Source organism: Zonotrichia leucophrys, chromosome 2 (assembly GCF_028769735.1).
Source record: "Zonotrichia leucophrys gambelii isolate GWCS_2022_RI chromosome 2, RI_Zleu_2.0, whole genome shotgun sequence".
NCBI classification, from domain to species: Eukaryota; Metazoa; Chordata; class Aves; order Passeriformes; family Passerellidae; genus Zonotrichia; species Zonotrichia leucophrys.
In genome coordinates this window covers 44,348,608-44,370,619 of record NC_088171.1, presented here as the reverse complement: position 1 = coordinate 44,370,619, position 22,012 = coordinate 44,348,608, and the positions used below count along the sequence as shown (strand labels likewise).

Here is a 22,012-nt window from a genome sequence, read left to right as displayed (position 1 = left end):
GGGGGGGGGGGAAAGAAATCCTAAAATACCATTTGTCTGAGTTCAAAATGTGTTCACTGACTGAAAGGACTTATTCAGGAATTTAAAATGCCAAGGAGTGAAAGATAAGGTTTTTACGTTCCTCCCTGTTTATCACTGTATTTTATTAAGCCACCTTTCTGCTCTGGCACATCATTATAGCAACCATACTAAACTTGCAATAATTTGTATAACCTTTCTTGAGTGTCCCTTGAAGGAATGCATGGGAAGTACTACACCCCCATTAAAGATGTTTGTCTCTGTATTAATAGTTACTCTGTAGGCAGTGTGTAAGTGAGGTGTTCAAGAGCTTGCATTTGTGTTGGTAGAGTTTGACCAGCCAAAGTTTTCATTGCAAATGCCTTTCTGAAAAGCCAGTTATGGGTGCAGGTCCCAGCTGGAATATGCTACTTGTTTAATGTAACTATGGTCTTCTACACTCTGCCTTCTGCCCATAACATGCTGGAAATTGCAGTGATCTTTCTCCTTTTTAGTCCTAAATTATTTTAACTGAGTTAACTACACCTTCTGACACTAGCTAAGTCAGTGAAGGGAGTCTTGGAAAGATCCTGGCTTTGTTCAGTGTTAAAAGGAGGAGGCTAAGGGAATGTGGTCTTAATGCTGTCATCTGAGAAGATGCAGCCAGGGTTCTCTTGGAGGAACAGTGGTAGGGTGTTTGGCAGCAGGCACAAGTGCTAACAAGGAAAACTGACAATAAATTGTCAGAGATGGTGGTCAAGAGACCCAGAGAGGTAGTGGGGTTATCATCATTGGAGACTGCCAGAGCTCATCTGAACAAGATTTGCTTTGAGCTTGATGGGAAATAGAAATTCCCAGTGATCCCTCTCAACCTACATTACTCTTACTAGACAACTGGCCTGTGTTAACTGTACTGAAGACCCAGTGCAAATTGACTGCAGCACTTGTCAGATGTTGAAGTGAGAATTAAAGAACTCCTTTGTGGTATCACTGGGAAACATGATGTAGGTGTATTCAAACTGCTCTGAGAGTTTTCTTGGGCAGCCTATTTCCCTTGAAAGTATAATCTTGGCAGAAATCTGAAATGGTCATAGGTTACCTACCACAGATGGAAAAACATGGCTGCTTGGAGGCCAAAAAAGGGGAGGAATGGAAAAAGCAAGCTGAAACTTCACACTGGAGGTAGCTAAATAAGAAATGCTGCAGTAATCATTTGACTGAAACAGTTTTCTTAGCATGTGGTAAAATGTCCATATTCTTGTAAAATGTAAAATTAAAAGCCAGCACAGGTAGGAAATTTAATTTATGTCAAGCTTTCTAGCTTATAATAAAAATCTCATGAGAAGAACTGGCATTTTCCTACAGCAAGTATTAAATATTTTCCTGTGTTATTCCTACCTTCAATTAAGTTAATGTTTAAGATGCCTCTATGTGCTTCATTTAATAACATATTACACAAGTGAATAATTTGAAGAATTCTTCAGTGAAATATGGAAATAATATTTGTGTAACATCAGCAAGTTAACATCCTATTTTGATATATTGCTCTACACTTAATATCCCAGCTTGGTCTTTGTTGATGTATTTACTCCGTAGTTGAAGCAATTTAAAACACTAAAAGGAGTGACTGTGCCTTCAGTCTCATTACAGACTTAATGCAACAGCAGTCAAGCACCTCATTATTGTATAACCCAATTTTTGTAGAGGGCAGAAATTGTAGGTAAAATTTACATGTTGACTCCAGAGCATAAAGACTGTCATGCATCATTCACTGGGTCAGGTCTGAATTGCTGTAATCTTTGTAGGTGGAAAATAATGCTTATGACTGAAACAGCAAAATTCTTGAAAAAATGCATATATTTTCAAAATGTTTTAGAAATGTTTACTACATCTTTTCCACAGGTACCCAAGGGTGGTTTTGATACCATAAAGATGTTACAAAGGCATCTGTCACTGAAATTTTGATGGACATGCATTGGGTGGGCTGATATGTGAGGACATGCATTTGCTATAACCCATGTTCTCTATTATTAATTTCTATGGGTTTTTTGCTTTGTTTCCTCTCCAAGCACCTTTACCTAAGATTGCTGACACTAGAGAAGAAAATAAAAGCACAATCTTCTACTAGATTAGAGGAGCAAAAATGAAGATCTTGGTTTCCATACTTATGAAGGGCTTTTCAATCTCTTGATTTTGGAGTTACCCTATACTTATGTACACTGAAACATGTTCATGCATTAGACCAGTAATTATATGAAACTAGAAAATTATAATTCTTTTGAAGTTATGAAAGATATCTTTGACTATTGGATCTATTTGCACTGGATCACTGCAGATCAGGAATAAGTCATAGATAAACACACAGTGCATGGCAAATGCCTTATGTCACTGAAGAAGTCAAAGATCAATTTGAATATTTTTTGTTGGTACGGTTGCATTTTGGTTACTGCCAACATGCATTTTCCTAATTCTAAATATATGCAGGTATAAAGGAGCCCAATGGCTATCCATTCAGAGTTAAGAGAGATATAAATACTTGAACAAGGAAGACATTGCTTTGTGCTCTGAACAACAATAAGCATGTTCTAAGTTTTGTGGCATCTCTCATGGAATATTTGGGACCCAGTTTAGTCATCAACACTCATTTTTGGCATGGTGAGATATCTACAGAGTCTAGTTCTACTCTTCTATGCTCTTAGGAAATATGGTGACTCTGCCTTGCAATTCCTTAGGTCCCTGATGCTTTGCAACTGTCTTTCAACAGACGTTGTAAGAGAATAGATAAATTTCTGTTTGAAGAGCAGTCATACTCAGCAGAGGACAGGTGAGGGAAGGAATTAAGAGTTTCACAGGTCTGGAGAGAAAGTCTGGAAATAACTTTCAAATCCCAATTAATACATAATTATGCCTTAGATAATTTGACCATAGTCAAATTGCATTTGTGAAGTGGAAACATCTGTCTGGGACTTCAATACCAGCCTCTTGTGTCTCTTGTCCCTTGAGTGCCATCACTGCTTATAGGCATTATAGGCACTTATAGGCATTCCTTTCTCCCTGTTAACAGTGGGTGCCTGATGGACATTATTGCACCTTGTATAAATTTGTCCTTTAAAGACACATCAATGCAGGTGGAGTCCTGTGCAATATGTGCCCATATCTTAGGGGTATTGCTTGCCTAATGTGAATTGCATAAACTGTTCTCCTACCAGGCTGTGATGTCAAGACCAGCAGGTGTTCCAGTGGTTTTTGTGTGTGGCAGTAGGAATTCCATCAGTATTGATTATGTGAGTTCATTTTTCTGTATGCATCATTTTAGGAACTGAGAACCCCTTCCCTCTGCCTCTAACTCTGTAATCACTTAAGGAATTGAATTTTTCATTTTGCCCTTTTGTTGTAAGTTTATGCTATCAAAGACAGATGGGGACTTGCAGATTTCAAATTAATTATTTTGTATGCTCATAGGTTCCTTTTAAAAGTGCTTAAGGGACTTCTGTCATGTCAGACAAAGTTTTATAAAAGACATTCCAAGTATCTTGCTTCTTCTCATCTCTGTTACTGGTTGGCAACATAGATATTTCTCACACTTCAAGAATTCCCGAGGGAGAGAAACTCTTAAAAATTCTTGGTGGCTTGGATTTCTAGAGCTTGCTTTTGAAAGTGTTATTTAGCCAAAGCCTTGGCACTGTGTCAGAAGGAAGTAGGTCTCCTATAACATTGCTGACAAAGCTCTGTTGCTTCCAGGGCCCAGGTTAGGATCTCTGTGAGGCTGCGCTGTGTCCTGCCGCGTTAGGACCCATCTTTGGTAGCTCAGTAGAGCACAGATCCTGGGAAGCATGGACACGCCAGCAGAGGAATGGCACGCCACTGGCACCGGCGGCACATTTGGCACTGGTAGGACTTTTTGCTGACAGCATGCTGCACTTCTTTTGTGAATCAATTTGATACCAAAAATAGCTACTGGCTTTTTCAGAGACTGAGTCTATCATGGTGTGGTGGTACTGTGATTACAAAACACTCCCAGTATGGAGTAGGATATAACTTCCTAGAGGAAAGCCAGAATAAACTAGTAGAAACTAAACTAGGAGAGAAATTAACACTCTCCATGTAAATATAATTTGGCTGTCATGGCTCTTCTCGTGCTTGCAGTTGGAGCTGCAATGTGATCGTATCTCTTGCTGATTTAGCTGAGGCAGAGACAATGTGTGCTTGGCCTAAATCTCATGGGTGACTCTTCAAATATTTGATTGAGGGTTTTGGAAAGAAAATAGAAAGTAAGTAAATGACAAGAAGGCCGGAAAGGCTCAGAGTCTACCTGGACTAGTGTTACAAACCTCAGTGTGTTGTCCCTGAATCTCTGTTGCGAAGGGAATGAACTCAGGACTGGCTCCAGCCATCAGGTAAAGGTGTTCATTACCCAGAAACCCCCTGAGAGTGGGCAGGCTGCTCTTTGTCAGACTCCTGGGAGGCCATAGGAGTTTGCTGGTTGCTGAGAAAGGGGCCAAGCATGTTGGGGGAGCAGCTATGAAGTGAGAGAGCAACTGCTTGCAGCATTATCCATTGCTCCCTTTCTTCTCCTCCTGCCCTACCTGATGGAGCAACTTGACTTTAAAGCTCTGTCCCAGTTTTGGGCTCAACTCTGTAATCAAGAAATTCAGTTTTTCTCACATTTCTAGGAAGCTGAGCCAACTTACAGCAGGTGTACCTTCTGGCTGTATTGCAAATGCAATAACCAAACAGTAAATGGCAAGTCCTTCCTCACTGCTCCTCTTGATGTGCTTCTCTTTGGATCAGGAGCAGGAAGCAGCTTCTCTTGTAGAATCATTTTCATGCTGCAGGAAGAGCCACTATAGCCATCTGTTGAGGAAAATTAGCAGTTTGCAATATGTTACATCTGTAAATGTATAAACTCTTGCAGGCATTCTGTGTGTTTATATACATACTCTGGTGTAATTGGGTATAGCTGAGGAACTCAACTTGCTGCTTCATTCCCAAGCAATGAGACATAACATGAGAGGAAATGGCCTCAAGTTGCACTAGGGGAGGTTTAGAATGGATATGAGGAGAAAAATTCTTCACCAAATGGGGTTTTAAAGCAGCAGAACAGGCTGCCCAGGAAAGTGATTCAGCGTCCTTGCAGATACTTTAAAGATGTATAGATGTGGTGCTTAGGGACATGGGTTAGTGGTGGACTTGGCAGTGCTGGGTTAATGGCTGGACTTCATCTTGGGAGTCTTTTCAATGTAAACAATTCAGTGGTTCTCCTCTAGATGATAGACAAAATGCTTTTGCCGGGTGGATGAAGGGTAATTTTAATTTAAAATTTATTTTATGCAAGTGCAGATGATAAGGCAAGGGTTAATGTAGTAGAATATACATCTATCTTGTTGTTCAGAATTGTCTAATTATTTCAAGAATTTAGCCTCAAAGATGTTCTTAAGGTTCTCAGTTGGATTTATTTGATATCAGAATTTTGACTGCTGCACCTTAGAGTGCTGGGATTATTTGATTTTGTTCCAGGCTTATCCTTCTTTGAAGCATAGCAAAAAATCCAATTGTTTAAGATTCTTGCATAAGTAGCTATATTGTAAAGCTTTGTTTCTTGCTAAGACACTTTTATTTTCACTCTAATACCTGATTGGGAAAACCAATTTTTAAAAGGCAGCAAACACATATCCTCATAGTGAATATACCTTTGTTCTTGTGTTTCGTTTGATATATCAAACGAAATATATATATATATATATAAGTGCACGCAGCAAACTGAAATGACAAGCCTAAGAAAATTGTAATGGCTTTTAGTGATAAGCAGTCAAATAAGTATCACATGGTAGTAGCTTTGAAATTTTTGATTAGAGAGGTTCAATTACATTTCTCTGATTTCCAAGGTTTATGTGTCACTCATATTTGCAAATTGCTTGCATATTGTAGGTTTGGAGTTTTTTGTGTGTGTAACTCCTCAGTGTGGTGTTTGAAGTGGATTCAAGGGTTCTGAGCTTTTCCATGTATCAGTGCCTAATCCCTGCTCTTACAGCTGCCTGTGCTTCAGGTATTCTCTCAAGAGTATCACAGACTGAAGCCAGACTCTGAGAACCAATACCCAAACCAGCAGGCAAATAATTTAGTTGTGGAAGCCTGAATTTTGCAGGGCTTTCATGTTACTCAGTCCTGCTTATAAATCATCAGCTCCAGGAGTTATGGTATAGAACACTGTGAACTTTGCTGGCATTTATTTCTCTTGGTTTTTAAATATATTTTTAGCTTTTATAATGGTGAGAAGGGGCTGTAGAATATCAGTTCTAATTGCTTTGTGAAGAGAAATTAAATGAAGAGCAAACCCACTTTCTTTCATGTTTTTAAGGGAAAATATGCCATTTTAATGATTTGGAAGAGGAACATTGGGACTATTTAATGCTTTTGCTTGAAAGTATTGAGTTGCAAGTGAAGGTTTTGGATAGGCATATTTAAGGAAACAAGACTGGATAAGAGGACAACTGTGTGCGTTACTGTGTCTCAGCATGTAGATGATCCAGTTTGTTTTCTCTCTAGCTTCTACACTGTTCCAAATAAAACACATTCTGTTATCCTGTTGAACCAACACACTGTCTTAGAAGGTGCCATTTTATCAACAAGACCAAGCACTCACCCTCTGTAGCCAGCCTGAGAGCCAGCCTTGCTGTGGGAGAGGCAGACTCCTATGTGACTGGTACAAATCCAGTGAATGTAAATGAAACAGACCTTGGTTGATTCTGTGGGGAAAAAAAATCTCTGCTGCTTTTCCAGTAAAAAGATTTTTACTAGGGGAGTTGTCTGTATTTATGCCTAGGAAGGTTATTTTGATCTTGCATTTGTTCAGTCTCCTGGTTTTTGTATTAGTGAATTTTTGATTTCTATTCCCCTGCATGTTTTACAGCATTGTAAGAAGGAAGACAGTGGGAACTCAGTGAAGTAAGAGGGGACTGATGGCATTAGCTACATGCTAAAGGAGCCAGGGCAAATCCTAGATTTTCTCTTCCAGTGGAGGAGAATAAAATATATGTATTTTAGCACTGACTCCTACAGGTGCTTTGCATTGCACTGGGTCTGACTTCAGTGGGAGCCACTCAGAGCATCCAGAACTGGGCACATTTGAGCATCTCCCAGTACTCCAGTTATTGTGGGGATTTTCCTTCTCTTAACTGAAATGGGGTTATTTGTGTAGGTGCAGCACACTTCTGTACAGTGTTTTGTCATGCATTAGATATCTCAGTTTCTTCCCAGTGACTTTCCCTTTTCCCCTTATAATTGAAACAGGTGGTTCTATGGTAATGAGTCCCTTTGAACTGTCAGTGTGTGTATATTTCCATTTACACCGCTGGCACTTTGTTCTGAGCCTTCTCCCCTTCTGTCCAAATAGATTACTTGCACTATCAGATCTGTCTCATTGTTCACAATAGCATTGCTGTGGATTCTCCAGATCCCCCTTCCTTACTGAGTTTATTGCTCATTTTTCAAAGGCCTTTGACAAACTCTGGTAGGTGTAACTTGAAATATATCTTCATTAATAGTTGTCAGATAATCAAAGTGAAGGAGGAAAAATTGTATTTTTAATTGCACAAACTATCCTGTGGAGGGATCTAGCTAACCTATTGACTTTCCATTACATAATAATTCATTTTCAAATTAATTTTGGCAGCTTGCATTTTGTCTGTATTATCTATGATGATTTAAAATTCTGTAGCATTTTATAATATAATTGATGTTGACCAGGATAATTTTTAATGCCAACAGGAGGACAGTCTTGTGCAGTGATTTGAGATATGGCTGAAAACCAGGAGTCTAGCAACGTGGTCCAAGATAAGTAATTGAATGACTCTGTTTAAGACAGCACAGATTGTTCATGAGCAGTTTCCAGAGATGCAGAGAGAAGGGCCACAGCAGCAACAAAGATTAGACATAATGAAAAAACCTTAATGCATATCAAAATAAAGATAGGTCTGCTTTCCCTGTCATGCTGGGGTCTCTGTTCAGACCTGGGCAAGCCAGGTGTCTTACTGAGCTCCTGATTAAGCACATGGAATATTAATTTAATGAACTTGCTGAATCAGGAACTCCTGATGAATTCCCAGCTTTCCTCATTTGCACAAAACCTATTTACAGCAGAATGTGAAGGAATGGATTTGCTTTTCACAACCAAGGAAACCTTGGTGTCAACAACTGGTACAGTAATTATTAGAGAGTGGGAATTCCCAGCCACATAAAATTTCTTAAAGAAAAATAAGTACTTATCTCAATTACTATCACTCCCTGAAGGGGTGCATGGCCTACATTCTGCTGGAGCTGAACAAGTTACTAAACAGAGGAACTTTTAAAAACTCTCCTATCTGAACCTCCAGCCTAATTTCAGCCTTTTCTATAAATCTTGCTCTTACTGTATTTTGTTTAATTTGATCTGAGTTTTATTAATTTTAAGTTTCTAACTGTAGACTTGGTTTCCATACTTCCTTTTATTTGACTTAAAACCTGGATGATCCAGAAACTGTAGGTAAAAGGCTTTCTGTCTACAGAATTAAGCTGTTCATGTGTTTTGAATACTAAATGTCTCTTCCATTCATAATTTATAGATGTAAATATGTAGGGAGCAGCTAGTGCCACAACAACCAGTGCTTTTAGGGCTGCTCTCTTTTGGAGGCACTTATTCACAGCTCTTACTTCATGTAACTCTACTATTAGTATTTCCCACCATGTGCACATACTGCAAACATAATTTACCTTTCCAGGAGCAGGCTCTTGCTGTTTACTTCTGTAGAAGAAGACAGATGCTATTAGCTCATTTTCATTTCATGACCTAAGTGGCAGTAAAATAATTCAGAAAAAGCTCTCAGCATATGGTGATGGGAAGCCTGCAACCCCCAAATTCATTTGTGTGTACTTTGGTCTGGAGTATAGGTTGAGTACAGGTTTCTAAATAACCAGACCTTTCTCTAAATGCAAAGCACATTGGTTACTGCTTTTAATCTCAGCATCTTTGTCATTTGCTGCACTCTTGTTACCTGAACTGAATGTGAGGCTGAGTGTGAATGTTCCCCTGATTCTTCACAAGGGGCTGTAGAGAGCAATATCTTAGTTTTTCAACCAGACAGCTTGCAGAAAAACTTTTTGGACATTGTGTGTGTGTAGGAGGGCAAAATGACACTGTGGGCAAAAGAGTAAACTTGAAATCAGAATTCAGATGGCATCTTAGGTTTATTTCATGGTGAGTCTAAGGAGCCTGGTTCTGAATTTATGGTGAGCTTATGTGGATCACCATTTTGCAACGAGTCGGATCTGGTTGAGTGAGCTGAATTCAAGTCTTTTAACTCTGAGAGAGAGGCATGTACTGTTTGTGTTCTGTGTCACAAAGATCCTTACTTCTGCAGGCATTAGACAACTGAACATTTTTAAGCCATTTGGTCCCCCTGAATAGAGAAAGATGTAGCTGTCAAATTGTAATACTGATTTTCACTGTAATCCAGTTATCTAGACAGGCACAGCTTTCTGAACTTGTGTGCTTTTAATGAAGTACCTACACATGGGAGCCTGTGTAGCACTACTTTGTGCCAGAAATGCTGGGCTTATGTGTACATTTTGATTTTCTGCATGGCTTTGCAGCCAAGGGCCTCAAATAATCAGTAAGTTCAACAACATATCAAAGAAACAATCTGTACCCTGAAAAGTTTATAATTTCATTGTTTGCTGATTAGTCACTGAGTAGAAGAGGTTGGAAAAGACCTTTGCAGATCATCTATTCTAAGCCTGTGCTCAAAGTGAGCTGTGTCCAGACAAGTTTTGGATATCTCTAAACATGAAATCTCTACAAGTTCTCTGAGAAGCATGGTGCAGTGTTGAACCAAACTTATAGTAAAAAGTTTCCTTTTCTTTAATCAAAATTTCCTGAATTTCAGTCTGTGCCAGTTGCCTCTTGTCCTGTCACTGGGCACTACAGACAAGAATTTGGCTTCATATTTCCCCATCTCTCCCATGTATCAGTAAGATCACTTTGAGCTGTGAATCTCTTTAAAAAGGTCAAAAGAGCATGTTAATTTCTAGTAAATGAGTTCTAAGTATGCCAGATATAGAACATGTTTGAAAGACTGGAGACAGAGACCTGTCTTCTAGGTTCTCACTTTTTCTTTGTAGCTGACACATTCTTTGGTGGTTTGTTTTATTTTGTTTTGGGTCTTTTTGTTTTCCTTTGGTGAGGTTTTATTTGGTTGTTTGTTTTTTGGGTTTTCTTTGTAGCCTGGTATGTTTCAATTTCAGCATAGTGCAGTTTTTTTTTTTTTTCCAGTTGGTACTGTTTTCTTGATGTTTCACCATGGAGAGGTGAAAACAGACGGCCTGTTTTTGCTTCAGTCTAGCACTGGCTAATAAGTTTGTGTGGGAAGCATATGATCCACCACTTTCCCGTTTTCCTGAGGAAATGAGAGAGAATGTGTGCAATGATGAAATGAAAACTTTACAAATATGTGACCTATCACTTACTTTTTGTATGTGTTCTATTGCTTTCCTCTGCTGGGCACAGCTCTTGTTCAGTGAATATGAAAATAGTGTGGACATTGAATGAAAATCAAGGTTCTAATGAACTGAAAAAGGAAGAGTTTGTAGCAAAGAAAAATGAATATTTTTTTTCCTCCATCAATAATGTACCTAGTTAATTGACAAAAAAAAAATCTTATGCAATCTAACTTCTCTATGTTTGTGCAAAACAATACCATTTTTAGCCACTTTCAGTGGGCTCAAAATCTATTTTCCAGGCCTCCAGCTTCCTGGTGATGTGACATCAGCACAACAGCCCAAGCTGGTGATTATATTAAAAGAAGAATATAATGACACAAAAGAATAAGGCTGTGCCTTGATCTTTTCCATTGATAAATTTAGAACTTGCAAAAGCTGAAATAATAGTTGTTGTGATGAAAAGAAATATAATTTTTATACTTACCTGCTGTTCTGAAAAACCAATGTATAATTATTGTAGGAGGAAGAAAAATACATCTCTCCCCCTCACTCTGCTACTTTTTCCTCTTCTCTTCAGTGTTGAAATCATCCAGTTTAATTAAATCACCAGCCTATTTCTGCACAAAAGATGACATTTTATTAATGATGCATGATGTGTATGAGACAGAATTAACCCAATTTTCAAATGGATTTCAATTTGGAAAGGGCAACATGTAAAAATGTCTTGTAAATGTGTGGGATGAGCTTGTTGAGCAGCTTTCTGCAGGAGATGGGATTACAAAATGATGAATAATTAGACAACAGTCTCTCCAGTCCCTGGCTTTATAACGTAGCTCAACATCATTGTCTTTTGCGTGTGTTGTTCAGTTTTGCCCATTTTCGCAGTCATGTTTCTCGCCTAGCAGTAACTCCAAGGAATAGTAGTTTGGGTGACAATATTTACAAGTAACTGGGAGGGGTTGAAGGTGGCTGTTTTGATCTTAGGATGTCAGGCACTGTGTTTGTGGTGTGGCTCACGTTTCAAATATGCCTGGAGAGCCTGAGGTTCAGAGAGTGGCTGGGGTCCACTCAGGCTCCCTTCACTTATATCTGAATGGGGTAGTCACAGCAGGTCAATATTCACATAGTAAGTTGTTGTACAGATTTGAAGAATTGTGAGTTGTTAACAAGCTTTTGCCCCTCCTGCCAGGGGAGCAGATAATCTGCCTCATCAGTCACACTTACATTCCTTAAATTTGAATGAAACTCTATTGCCAACTCCCCGTACTCTGAGTTGAGAAATGTCTTCCTAATTCATAGGAAAACTGGAAAGGTGTGGTTCTGCAGGTTTTGAGTTTATTTTTAACTTGGCAGATTTGGGGGAAAAACCTTCACTTCCCTTTCCATATCTCTGAAATGTAATTTTTATCAGAACAATTCTCAAAAATCATTAACCTCTGAGAACAGGGTGTTGTGGAACAGACAGTGAAAAGATTTGAAACAGACAGTTAAAATGTCTTGCTGATTAAATGGCAAGACAAATCTGCCTGCTAGAAGTATGAGATTCCTTTTTTGTGGCAGTTGTATATAGGATAAAGTGATGAAGGCACTAATCCATGTATTAGAAAGCAAATTTTTAAAGGGTCGGGCTGTGAAGCTCAGAGCAAATGTGCCAATTAGTGTTCCTGTATTCTTTATTGATGCAGAAATGGTTGTATAGGGATTTTTTGTAATCTCTGTGTTAAAATATTTTTGTTGCTTCTGTTGAGAGAAACTCTTGAGCTACAAGATGGGTGGTGGTGTTCATAATGAAGTAAGGGTTGGAGGTCCCTGTTACTCCAGCTATCTGTGCTAATTTAACTGATGCCTGACCCAAAAGAGCAAACACTCTACAACAACAACACGTGGCACCATAAATATCCTGCCCTTCTGTACAGAACATCAATCTTGGCTTGCTTAGGAGTGGAGGCAAGCAATCTGCTGCAGTAAGTGTGGAAACAGTGAAATGTATTTTGGCCATGATGAATATTTCCTGGCAATTTAAGGTTTGTATGAAAGGGACCTTCTATGGCATTTATGCCAACAGTTTATGTAAGAAGTGCGTACTCTTTAGAAGGAATAGAGGGAAATAAAAGCAGATTGGAGGAGTGCTGTACCAATTTAATTTACCCTTGTCAATGTGTTGTCATAAGAAATATAGAATTACCATCCTGTCTATCTAGCCTGTGGCTGGGGGAATGTGGCTCCATAAGCAGGAGCAGAGCTGGAAGTCGAGGTCACAGTTCACCCCCAGAGTTCAGAGGCATGGTGGAAAATATCATTCTGAACTTGGCTTACTTATAAACATATGAGATGATTATTTCTTTGTCCTATAGGTATTCCTTTGATTTTATCCTTTCCCCTTATGCTCTGGTTGTCATTCACTGTTACTATGTGGAAGGAGGGGCTGTGCCTTGTGTGCACCATCCTTAATAGACCTTTTCTGTCTTTCAGAACAAGGAATGAAGAAAATGAGCAACATCTATGAATCAGCAGCCAACACCCTGGGAATTTTTAACAGCCCATGCCTGACTAAAGTGGAGTTGCGAGTTGCATGCAAAGGCATATCTGACAGGGATGCCCTCTCAAAACCAGACCCTTGTGTCATCCTTAAAATGCAGTCACACGGCCAGTGGTTTGAGGTGAGTGTTTAATAAAATAAAATTGATTCTTCTGGCACTTTAGGATGGCATAGACAAACTGCTGAGGCAAAATTGAAATAGCAAGAACACTAAAGAGAAGCAGCAATTGGAAGCCTGTGGCACAATCTTGCAAGAGCGAAGGGAGATTTTACATTAACCCTAACACAGTTTGAATCAGAAACTTTGAACTTCTCTTTGGAATCTAGATTAAAAATCAAGATGAATAAAGAAAGAAGCATCATAAAACTTTTCCCTTCAGGCCTTATTTTTCATAAAAGCTATACAGTAGCACAGATGATGATAGTGACCACGAGGCATTACAACATAAAGAGAAATACTGTGGAAGAGAGGAGGATTTATCATTAGTTGGCAAGGGATTTGGTGACAGAGTAGCTTGATTTGAAAATTTTGAGCATTACAGTTGGATTCCTTGTTGCAGTTAGTAAAACTAATGCATTTGCCTTACCAATTTGCCTTGTATTACAGCTTGCATGTTTGATCAAAATCCTGCTTTGTGTTATTTTACCTGATCATGGAAATTATTTCTTTGATAACTGGAAACATGGTGTCTTAAAGAAATTCAAATTGTAACTATAGAACATAGAATGGAATGTAATATTTTTAATGGCATCTTGTTGGTTATTTTACTTAATAATTATAGTAGAGTGTTTGTGGTTAATCAAGCTGAAAGGTGTGACTTTAAAAAGAGAATAGAAAGTATGTAAGAGAAAATTAAGAATTTAATAAATCCACTTAATATTGAGTGCATATTCATCCCTCTCTTTTCAAGAATTTTAGCATTCAGCATAGGATTGTTTTATCTATGAAAAGATAAAAAATAATAATGGTGAGCTTATGCAGAAAGGAAAATCTTAAATTCAGGGATCTTTTAATTTAGCATTTTCAACTAAGTTTTTCAGACTTTGAGAAGTTTCTTCAATTTATTCCAGTTGTTTTGACCTATGAAATTTTTCCATTTCAGGCCAGCAGAGCCTAGTAAAGTTAAGGGGGTTTTGATGGCATTCTTCTTTTTGTCTTAGTTTGCTTTTGTAGAACCACTAGACATATCCCTGGTAGAAAACCAGACTATAAATGGAAATAAAACTCTCACCATTGTTTTTAGTGCATGTCCATGTAATTGAAATTTAGCGTGATAAAATAGTTAGCCTAAAAAAGAGTAATTTTAGCTCTCTGGCTCTCTGTGTATAAAAAAGCATTTAGCTGCACTGTGTGCAATCACACAAATAGTAGAAATTATTCAAGAAATGGATTAAAGGTCAAAATAAATGAAATGGCTCTGTTTGGAAAGGACACAATGAAAACTTTGGGTGCATTTACATACAGTTTGTCTCTGGCAGGATAAGTTGATTTAAATTATATATTCTGATGTAGTAATGGAGATTCCCTTTATTTGATGTGGTTTTTAATTTGGAAAGTGATTGTCTGAATAGAGTAAATCTTACAGAATAGATCTACCCATTGATATGATTCTCATCTTAGGTCAGTTGCTGCTACTGTCTAGTGAGAGTCCAGGCAATTCATTTTAGTGTGGGAAAAAAAAAAAAGTTTTATTAGTTCATGCTCCTATCAGTGCTGCAAAGCAAATGCCACTCTGCCATGATGAGTATTTTCTGGCCGGCACCTTCTTAAGAGAGTTTTTAATTAAGTTCCTATTGCTGAACTAAATTGAGCAGAGTCACTCAGGTATAGCTGGAGACATAATTTGGCTGGATGAATCTTCTGCTGATGGCAATCAATGATCCAGCAAGACCTGAAAAAACAGACAAAGTAAAAATTAAAAAGTAATAAAGACTAGTAAAGTGAGTATATTCAACATAGAAATCACTAAATGGCAAAGAAAGAAGTAGAACTGAGGAGTGTGGATTTAGTGCCTTCATAAATTATCTTGAATTTCCAGGTACCTTAAACCCCTTGGAGATCCAAAGGTGCTGTAGCAAGATGCAGTATGACTGAAATGTACATACTGATCACATGCTCTGGTTGTGTGGAGGTTTTGTCAGCAAGGAGTAGCTGAATTGAAATGTCCAAATTACAGGTTTTGGTCTGCGTATATTGTGCTCTTGCACAGAAGTTTGTGGCTAATCAAGCTGAAAGGTGTGACTTTAAAAAGAGAATAGAAAGTATGTAAGAGAAAATTAGGAATTTAGTAAATTGAGGTAATTTTGAGTGCATATTCATCCCTCTCTATTCAAGAGTTTTAGCATTCAGCATAGGATTGTCCTATCTATGAAAAGATAAAAAATAGTAATGGTGAGCTTATGCAGAAAGCCATTCTACAGGTGCAGACAATCCCTGAAAGTGAGTGATCTGTGTACATTTGTCTCTGGGAGAATTTTGATAAAATATGTCAGCCTGTTGCTGAGGAATTTTTTTTTTCAGTTCTGCAGTTCTGTAGTTCTGTGTGTGCATATGTGTGTGTTTGTGTAAATTATGCCACCCACACATGTAAATATAGAATGAAAATGTGTTGATGCTCTTGTAGAGTGGGTAAGTGCTGTTTCCAGAGACTGGAAATGACGTCCAAGTATTCTTCTTATTTTGTTTTTAACTGTGGTTTTCCTGTTTTGTTTAGTTTTTGGGGGTTTTGTTTGTTTCCCAGACACAGAATTGGTGAGGTTGGAAGGGACCTCTATAGGTCGCATGGCCCATGTGCTGCTCAGGTGGGGACACCTAGAACCAGTTGCCCAGGACTGTGTCAGACAGGTTGTGAATGTCTCTAAGGAGGGGATTCTGCATTCTCCCCAGGCAACCTGTGCCAAGGCCAGTTGCTGTCACAAGCAAAAAATGTTTCCTGATGTTCCTGTGTTTCAACTAGTGTACATTACCTCTGGCTCTGCCATTAGCCACCATTAAAAGGAAGCCTGGCTCTGTCGTCTTTGGACCTTCCCTTCAGGTGTTACACTTATGAGATGTCCCCTGAGTGTTCCAGGTGTGTCACCTACAAACTTGCTGAAGGTACAGTCTGCCCCACCATCCAGGTCGTTAATGAAGATCTTAAACAGGATCCAGTACTGACCCCTGTGTCCCACTGCTAGCCTCTGACATCCAACTAGAATTTGTCTCACTGATAACCAGCCTCTGAGCCTGGACAGCTTTCAGTCCACCTCACTGTCTGCTCATCCATTCTCTGTGGCAGCAGCTCCCCTATGAAAATCTTATGGGAGGCAGTGGCCAAGGCCTCACTGGAGTCCTGGTAGAAAATATCCACTGCTCTTCCTTCATCTACCAGGCCTGGTAGATCTACTTCGTCTCAGGCATGACTTTTTCTTGGTTGGCGACTCATGATGATTTTCTTATCCTTAATGTGCCTAGGATTAAGTTGCTGTACCAAGTTCCCAGGAACTGAGGTGAAGTTGGTGGGGCTGTATTTCCCTAGATAATGTGATGAGGGACACAAAACTCCTCAGTAGTGAAACCATGGGGAACTTGGACAAATACTCAAAGAATTCTTGGTGCTGTCCCCCGTTCTGTTACAGATATGCTTGCTGGTTTTTTCCTCGTCTGGGTAGATGTTTCTCTGTAAACAAACTGGCACAGTCACAAGTGTGCACACACGCCTCCCCCTAACATTTCCCTACATGTGCATGTTGGTGCTGTCTGTGAAGCACTATCCTCCACCAAGCTAGAATGTAAATGATATATTTATTGTGTCTCCCAGGAAAATCAGCAGTTTACTCCTTCTCACACATGAAGCCTAACATGACAGGGTGTGATACAGCATAATCTTAAATTCTGCTGTATTTATGTACTGAAAGCCAATTTGCTCATCCAGGGCTGAATTTTAGCTCTTTTGGCCATAATTTTAAGCAGGTGTGCACTTGCAGGGTGCCCAAATTTTGTACTTAAACTGTTTGTATAAGATAATTATTCAGCAGCTGTTTTTCCGTCTTGACTTGAATGTGTTCAAGGAGTTTAAATACTGTACCAAGTTTCAGATGGTGAATGACTGAGGTACATGGTGATAAATTCCTTTGTTCCAATGATTATTTTACCCACCTAGAGTGTGAATGTCCAAGTGTAATAAATGTTAGCTGTTAACTAATGCATTGCATGGAAGCCTTCAGCTGAGATGTGCTGGCACTGACATTCTCATTAACTCCTTAATCCTAAGGAAGTGTCTTGGCCCTGTTCACAGATGATCTGCATATGGCAAATACCCATAGTACATGTTATTTTGAAAGCTGAGTAAGTTGCAGAGCTGTGTCTGGTCATACAAGATTTACATGAGATCAGGAGGTGTCACACAGCCAGATGGAATGTAATTTCTGGAGCCATGAAAAGAGAAGAGAAGCTTAGAAAGACAAGTAGTCATGTTTGGCAACCAGAGAGGGCTTTCTGTAGTTGCATTCTTCTGGGTTTCAGCAACAGGACAGAGTGTCTGCTTCCTTGTGGATTTGAACAGCCAGCTGGAGGTTTTGTGTTTTACCCAAAGCCTTTATTAAACCTCAGTGACTGCAGAGCAAATGAAGCAGCACCCAAAGACAACCTGCACTTGCTAAAATTCATCTTGATGGACTCTGGTGAAATCGTTAGAATGGATAAGTTTGTTTACTGAAATAGATTTTTTTTGTTGAAATTTTCTCTGAAGTCACAATTGTGAAAAACTCAGTGAGCTTTGATAAAAATATGTTGATATTCTTAATATAAAAGTTATTCACTTGTAATTCAGCGTGACATTTCAAGGACCAGCTTGGCAGGAATAAACAAACAAACCTGAGTTTTCTGTGTTTCCTCTTCCTTTCACATCAACCTGCACATCCATCCGTATTTGCTTTTCCTCTTAGTCCTTCTCTCTGTTTTGTTTCATCTCTGAATTCCAGCATCCTTCTCCTTCCTCTGCCTTTTCACATATGTCAGCTCCCCATTTACATTCCCAGCACCTGCTGCCATGTTTCTCTCCTCTCCTCTCTGTATTGGAGACGGGGGGAAATTTCCTGCCCCTTCCTAGCCTGGGTGAAGGATCTGAAGAGAAGACCCTGAAGCAGACTTCAGCTCTTTGTTTCCATAGATACCCAAAAGTAGCTTTCATGTTATCCATCTGTGGCTGTTACAGCCCACTGCAGAAGCCAACAAGCCATGAAATAGGGGAGTCTGTGGGATGATATATTCCATGACTCTACCAAACTGTTCCGAAATAAACACAAAAATACTGTGAGGAGGCAAGAATCCCCACACACGAAAAAATACATCCTTTTTAGTTCATTTTGATGAACAGGTAATAGATGGAGCATTTGGATGGAACTGGAAGTTTGAATGATCAGAAAGAAGAACTACCACCAGCAGCCATACAGAATGAGGCTTGAGGCTGTGTAACCCCATCATGCATCTAGTTGCTAGTTGGTGACATTGAAGAAATATGGGATCAGAGAAATATAGAAGTGTCTTTCCAGCTCTCAGTGATCTGCAGCTCAGGGAGTTCTTAAACAGGAGTTTATGCCTTTGTAATTGTAAAAAAAAAATGTTGGTAGAATAACTTCCATAACTTAGTTCAAATAATTTTAGAAGTCTTGTATATAAAAGATAAAATTTTAGGATATCCTGGGACATAAGAGTTCAGCAGCTTAAGTGGAGGTTGAATAAAGTAATATTACTTGTATTTTTTGAATTTAGCTCTTGCTAATTATTTTAAAATTTATTTTTCCTGTGTTAAAGGAGACATTGAGAAAATCCCTGTTCATTTTCTCAATGCCATTTGGGAATTTATTCTTCTGATTTGTCCATGACTGTATAAAAACACATCCTTTATTTTGAAGATTCAGCCTACCTAACCTATCACAAAACATGGATTTGTTTGGGTAGTTATTTGAACTATGTTTATTTCAGAGCATTGCAGAGATGCAATGCAGTGTTGCATTTCCACAGTGATTTCTGGGCGGTGATTTGGGATTTATTCTCTGCTTTAAAGAACTGCAAGGCTTCACAGTACACTGGCTTATTGGAAGTTTGATGGGTTTGGGTTGGTTTTCTTTAAACAATTCTCTAGTCAATGCTAGAGCAGATTCTAGATACTATTTTTCTGATTTCACTCTTAAGATTTCAACTTGGTGAAGAAACATCCTGTATGAAATTAATTGTAAGTAATGGCGTTACAGTAAGACAAACATATCATCTTAGGAAGATTTTTCTCTGACAAAGAAAGAAACTTACAAAGTTCTGATAAAATGTTTTATATCAGATTGTGCCAAATTTGATGACAAGGAGATGCTTTCACTGAATAGAGGTTATGAAATTAGCTCTTCTCTTTGTGAAGAAGCTTCTGATTCATTTGCAGATTTGGGAGTTTTTCTCTTCTGGGTGTAGAAGAGGGCTGATAATTGGAAATGCTACCTGCGAGTTCTCTGGCCAAAGCTTAGATCAAATGAAATACTATATCTATTGTAAAATTGGATTTAATTAAATACTATATCTATTGTAAAATTGGATTCATGCAGATCATGTTTGATGAAAGCCAATGGGGAAGAATTGAGTCTTTAATTTAAATGATCAAGACTTTCATCGAGAAATAAAGGCAATGGGATTTTTTCTCATTAAGCCACAAGGTGGCCAAGGTCCTACCTTTTCTGACTCATGGCTGGCAGTCAAGTTGATTGACCCCTTCTGCCCAGATCATTCAGGCCTTCAGAGCACTTGGTCTGGTTTGAGCACAGGTCTATGCCCTGCACAACTTGCAGGTGATGATCTGTGAGTGCAGCTTTTGATTAGTGAACTTTGGACCTGGGAAGAAATGAGAGCAGTCCTGCTGCATTCACTTCCCAAGGGATGTTCCTAGAAGAAGATGCCTAAGAGTTTTTTAGGTGCCATTCGACTTACCTTGTTTTCACTCATCACGCTGAAAGCTGTGATTTTATTTACACCATAGCACAGTGCCTGTGTATATGCCTTTGTGGTTTATTTCATCCTCATAATTCAATATCATACTTTTCTTTCTCCTCTTTCATCAAGTCTCTGTTGATGCTAATGAATGTTTCTTTACTCAAAACTATTTGGTAACCTCTGTTGCTGCCAAGATTTGCTTTTAGCTTCTGCTTTCTGTTCCTGGTACATTTCCTTGAAGTCTTTTTGTATGGTGTGACTGTCAAAGACAGCTCATCTTTTTCAAGCACCACTGGAAGTCTGTGGGGTCAGGCTCAGGCTAATTGAATGTTTTATCTTGGTCCGTTCTCAGCCTGAATCCATCTAATCAGATATCTTCCTTTCCAAGCCTTAATATTTTGGAGGCACACTTTCTTCCAAGGGTTTGCCTGCTGAAGACCTCCTGTGAGCTCTTTCTGGAAAAAGAAAAGTTTTCCACATGGAGGGAATCTGCTATGCAGTTTTTCTCCATGTCCAAGAGAGCATCATTCAAAACACACTGTTCAGCCCCTGATGCACTTAGTACATTTTTACAAATATATATGAGTAAGCTCACAATCTGGAATTGTAATTATAACTGTAATTAATATTAACCTTCTTGTTAAAAAGAAAGAGAACTCTCTCCCAGGTCTTTCCAAACTACTTATGCAAAGTCTGAAAACTAAAGGCTGTAACTTTCTTGTGTTGGCAAACATTTGATAAGAAACTGGTACTGGGAATTGTTTTCCTCCTGTGCCTAGTTCAGAAATATGAACATCATTAAGTTTGATGATATTTTTTTTTTAGACCCCAGGTAGTAATGTGTCTATTTATTTTAAATCCATTTTATAATAACTGCCTCTTGTTTTTATCTCATCTATCAGTGCTGCTTTTTCTTGAGCCTCCTCCTTGCCTCAGCATTTAAAGACAGCCACAGTGCTTTTTTTTCCTGTCTTTTTTAATCAGCTAGTCTTTCAGCTTGAACTCATTTGAATCAGACAGATTGTCTCAACTGAAAACAAATACTGTCATGTTGAGTCAATATAGATGAAATATCATATTATTCCACTAGCTCAAACATCATTTTCTGCCTCTGTAGTGCAGTTTGTGAAATGTAATGCATGTGCAAAGGAGAGAAAGTAGATGTCTTTGTTCTTATTGAGACTGGTCATATTTGGGTGGATGACTCCTCTCTACCAGAGCTGGAAGATGGCTTCTCTGTCCAACTAAACCTCTTCAGGTCCCCTGTCTTCAAGCTAAAGAGAGTCAAGAGGTATTTTCTCATAGTTTACATAATTGAATAAAACCAAGTGTACTCCTGAGAAGTCAGGAGGGAGTGCATGTGTATGAGAGGTAGTAAAAGCTACATGGTCTCTCCCTGAACCTGTGGCCCGGAGCATTCTCTCACAGGAAGATCTTCCTTTGGGGCTGATTTGCAGGAGCCCTCTGCCTGGTAAATCAGCCCCTAGGAGAGCCATGAAATGAAATGTGGGATCACGTAGTCATTTTTCTATGTTAGGAAATAGATACATGCTTAAAAATCAGTTCAATACTGCGCTAGCTTAGAGGGAAATCTGAATGACCCATACTTGTTGACATCCTACTTCAATGTCCAGAGGATCAGGGATTATGGAAATGTTTGGGGGACTCTGTTCCTTCCTGGTGAACAATTTATTTGTAGCCATTTCCTGCAGCAGATGTCTCCAGCCCGAGTTTGTCTGTGTTTGCAGGTAGCACAGTGCGTTTACCCTGCCTTTTGTACCTGTGGAGGAGCCAGGCTGGGTGCTCTGGTGTCAGATTTCTCTATGGCTTTGCAAACATTTGTGTATTGTTGCTGGTAGAAACATTTTTGAGTGATTTTAAATTACTTGAAAATTTTGCCTTTATCTTAACTTTTGAGTAATTGGATTGCAGACATGAAATACTAAGAGAGAACTGAGAGGAGTTCTCATCTGTTCTTGTATTTATGACATTTAAAATGTGGAAATACTTTGGCCAACAAAATAGTTAACTCTACATTAATAAAAGCA

The 22,012-nt window shown here is 38.8% G+C and overlaps 1 protein-coding gene across 2 annotated transcripts in view; it reads left to right on the top strand.

The window, feature by feature from the left end:
• Window positions 1-22,012, top strand: part of CPNE4 (copine 4) — a 228,295-nt gene that overhangs the window by 35,937 nt on the left and 170,346 nt on the right. The window contains exons 2-3 of one of the 2 annotated variants that reach the window (XM_064704787.1): window positions 3,739-3,888; window positions 12,943-13,130. In XM_064704787.1, the coding sequence (XP_064560857.1) occupies window positions 3,831-3,888; window positions 12,943-13,130 (246 nt within the window). In that variant the 5' untranslated portion in view covers window positions 3,739-3,830. The remainder of the gene's footprint in view (window positions 1-3,738; window positions 3,889-12,942; window positions 13,131-22,012) is intronic. The other variant, XM_064704788.1, reaches the window with a different exon arrangement.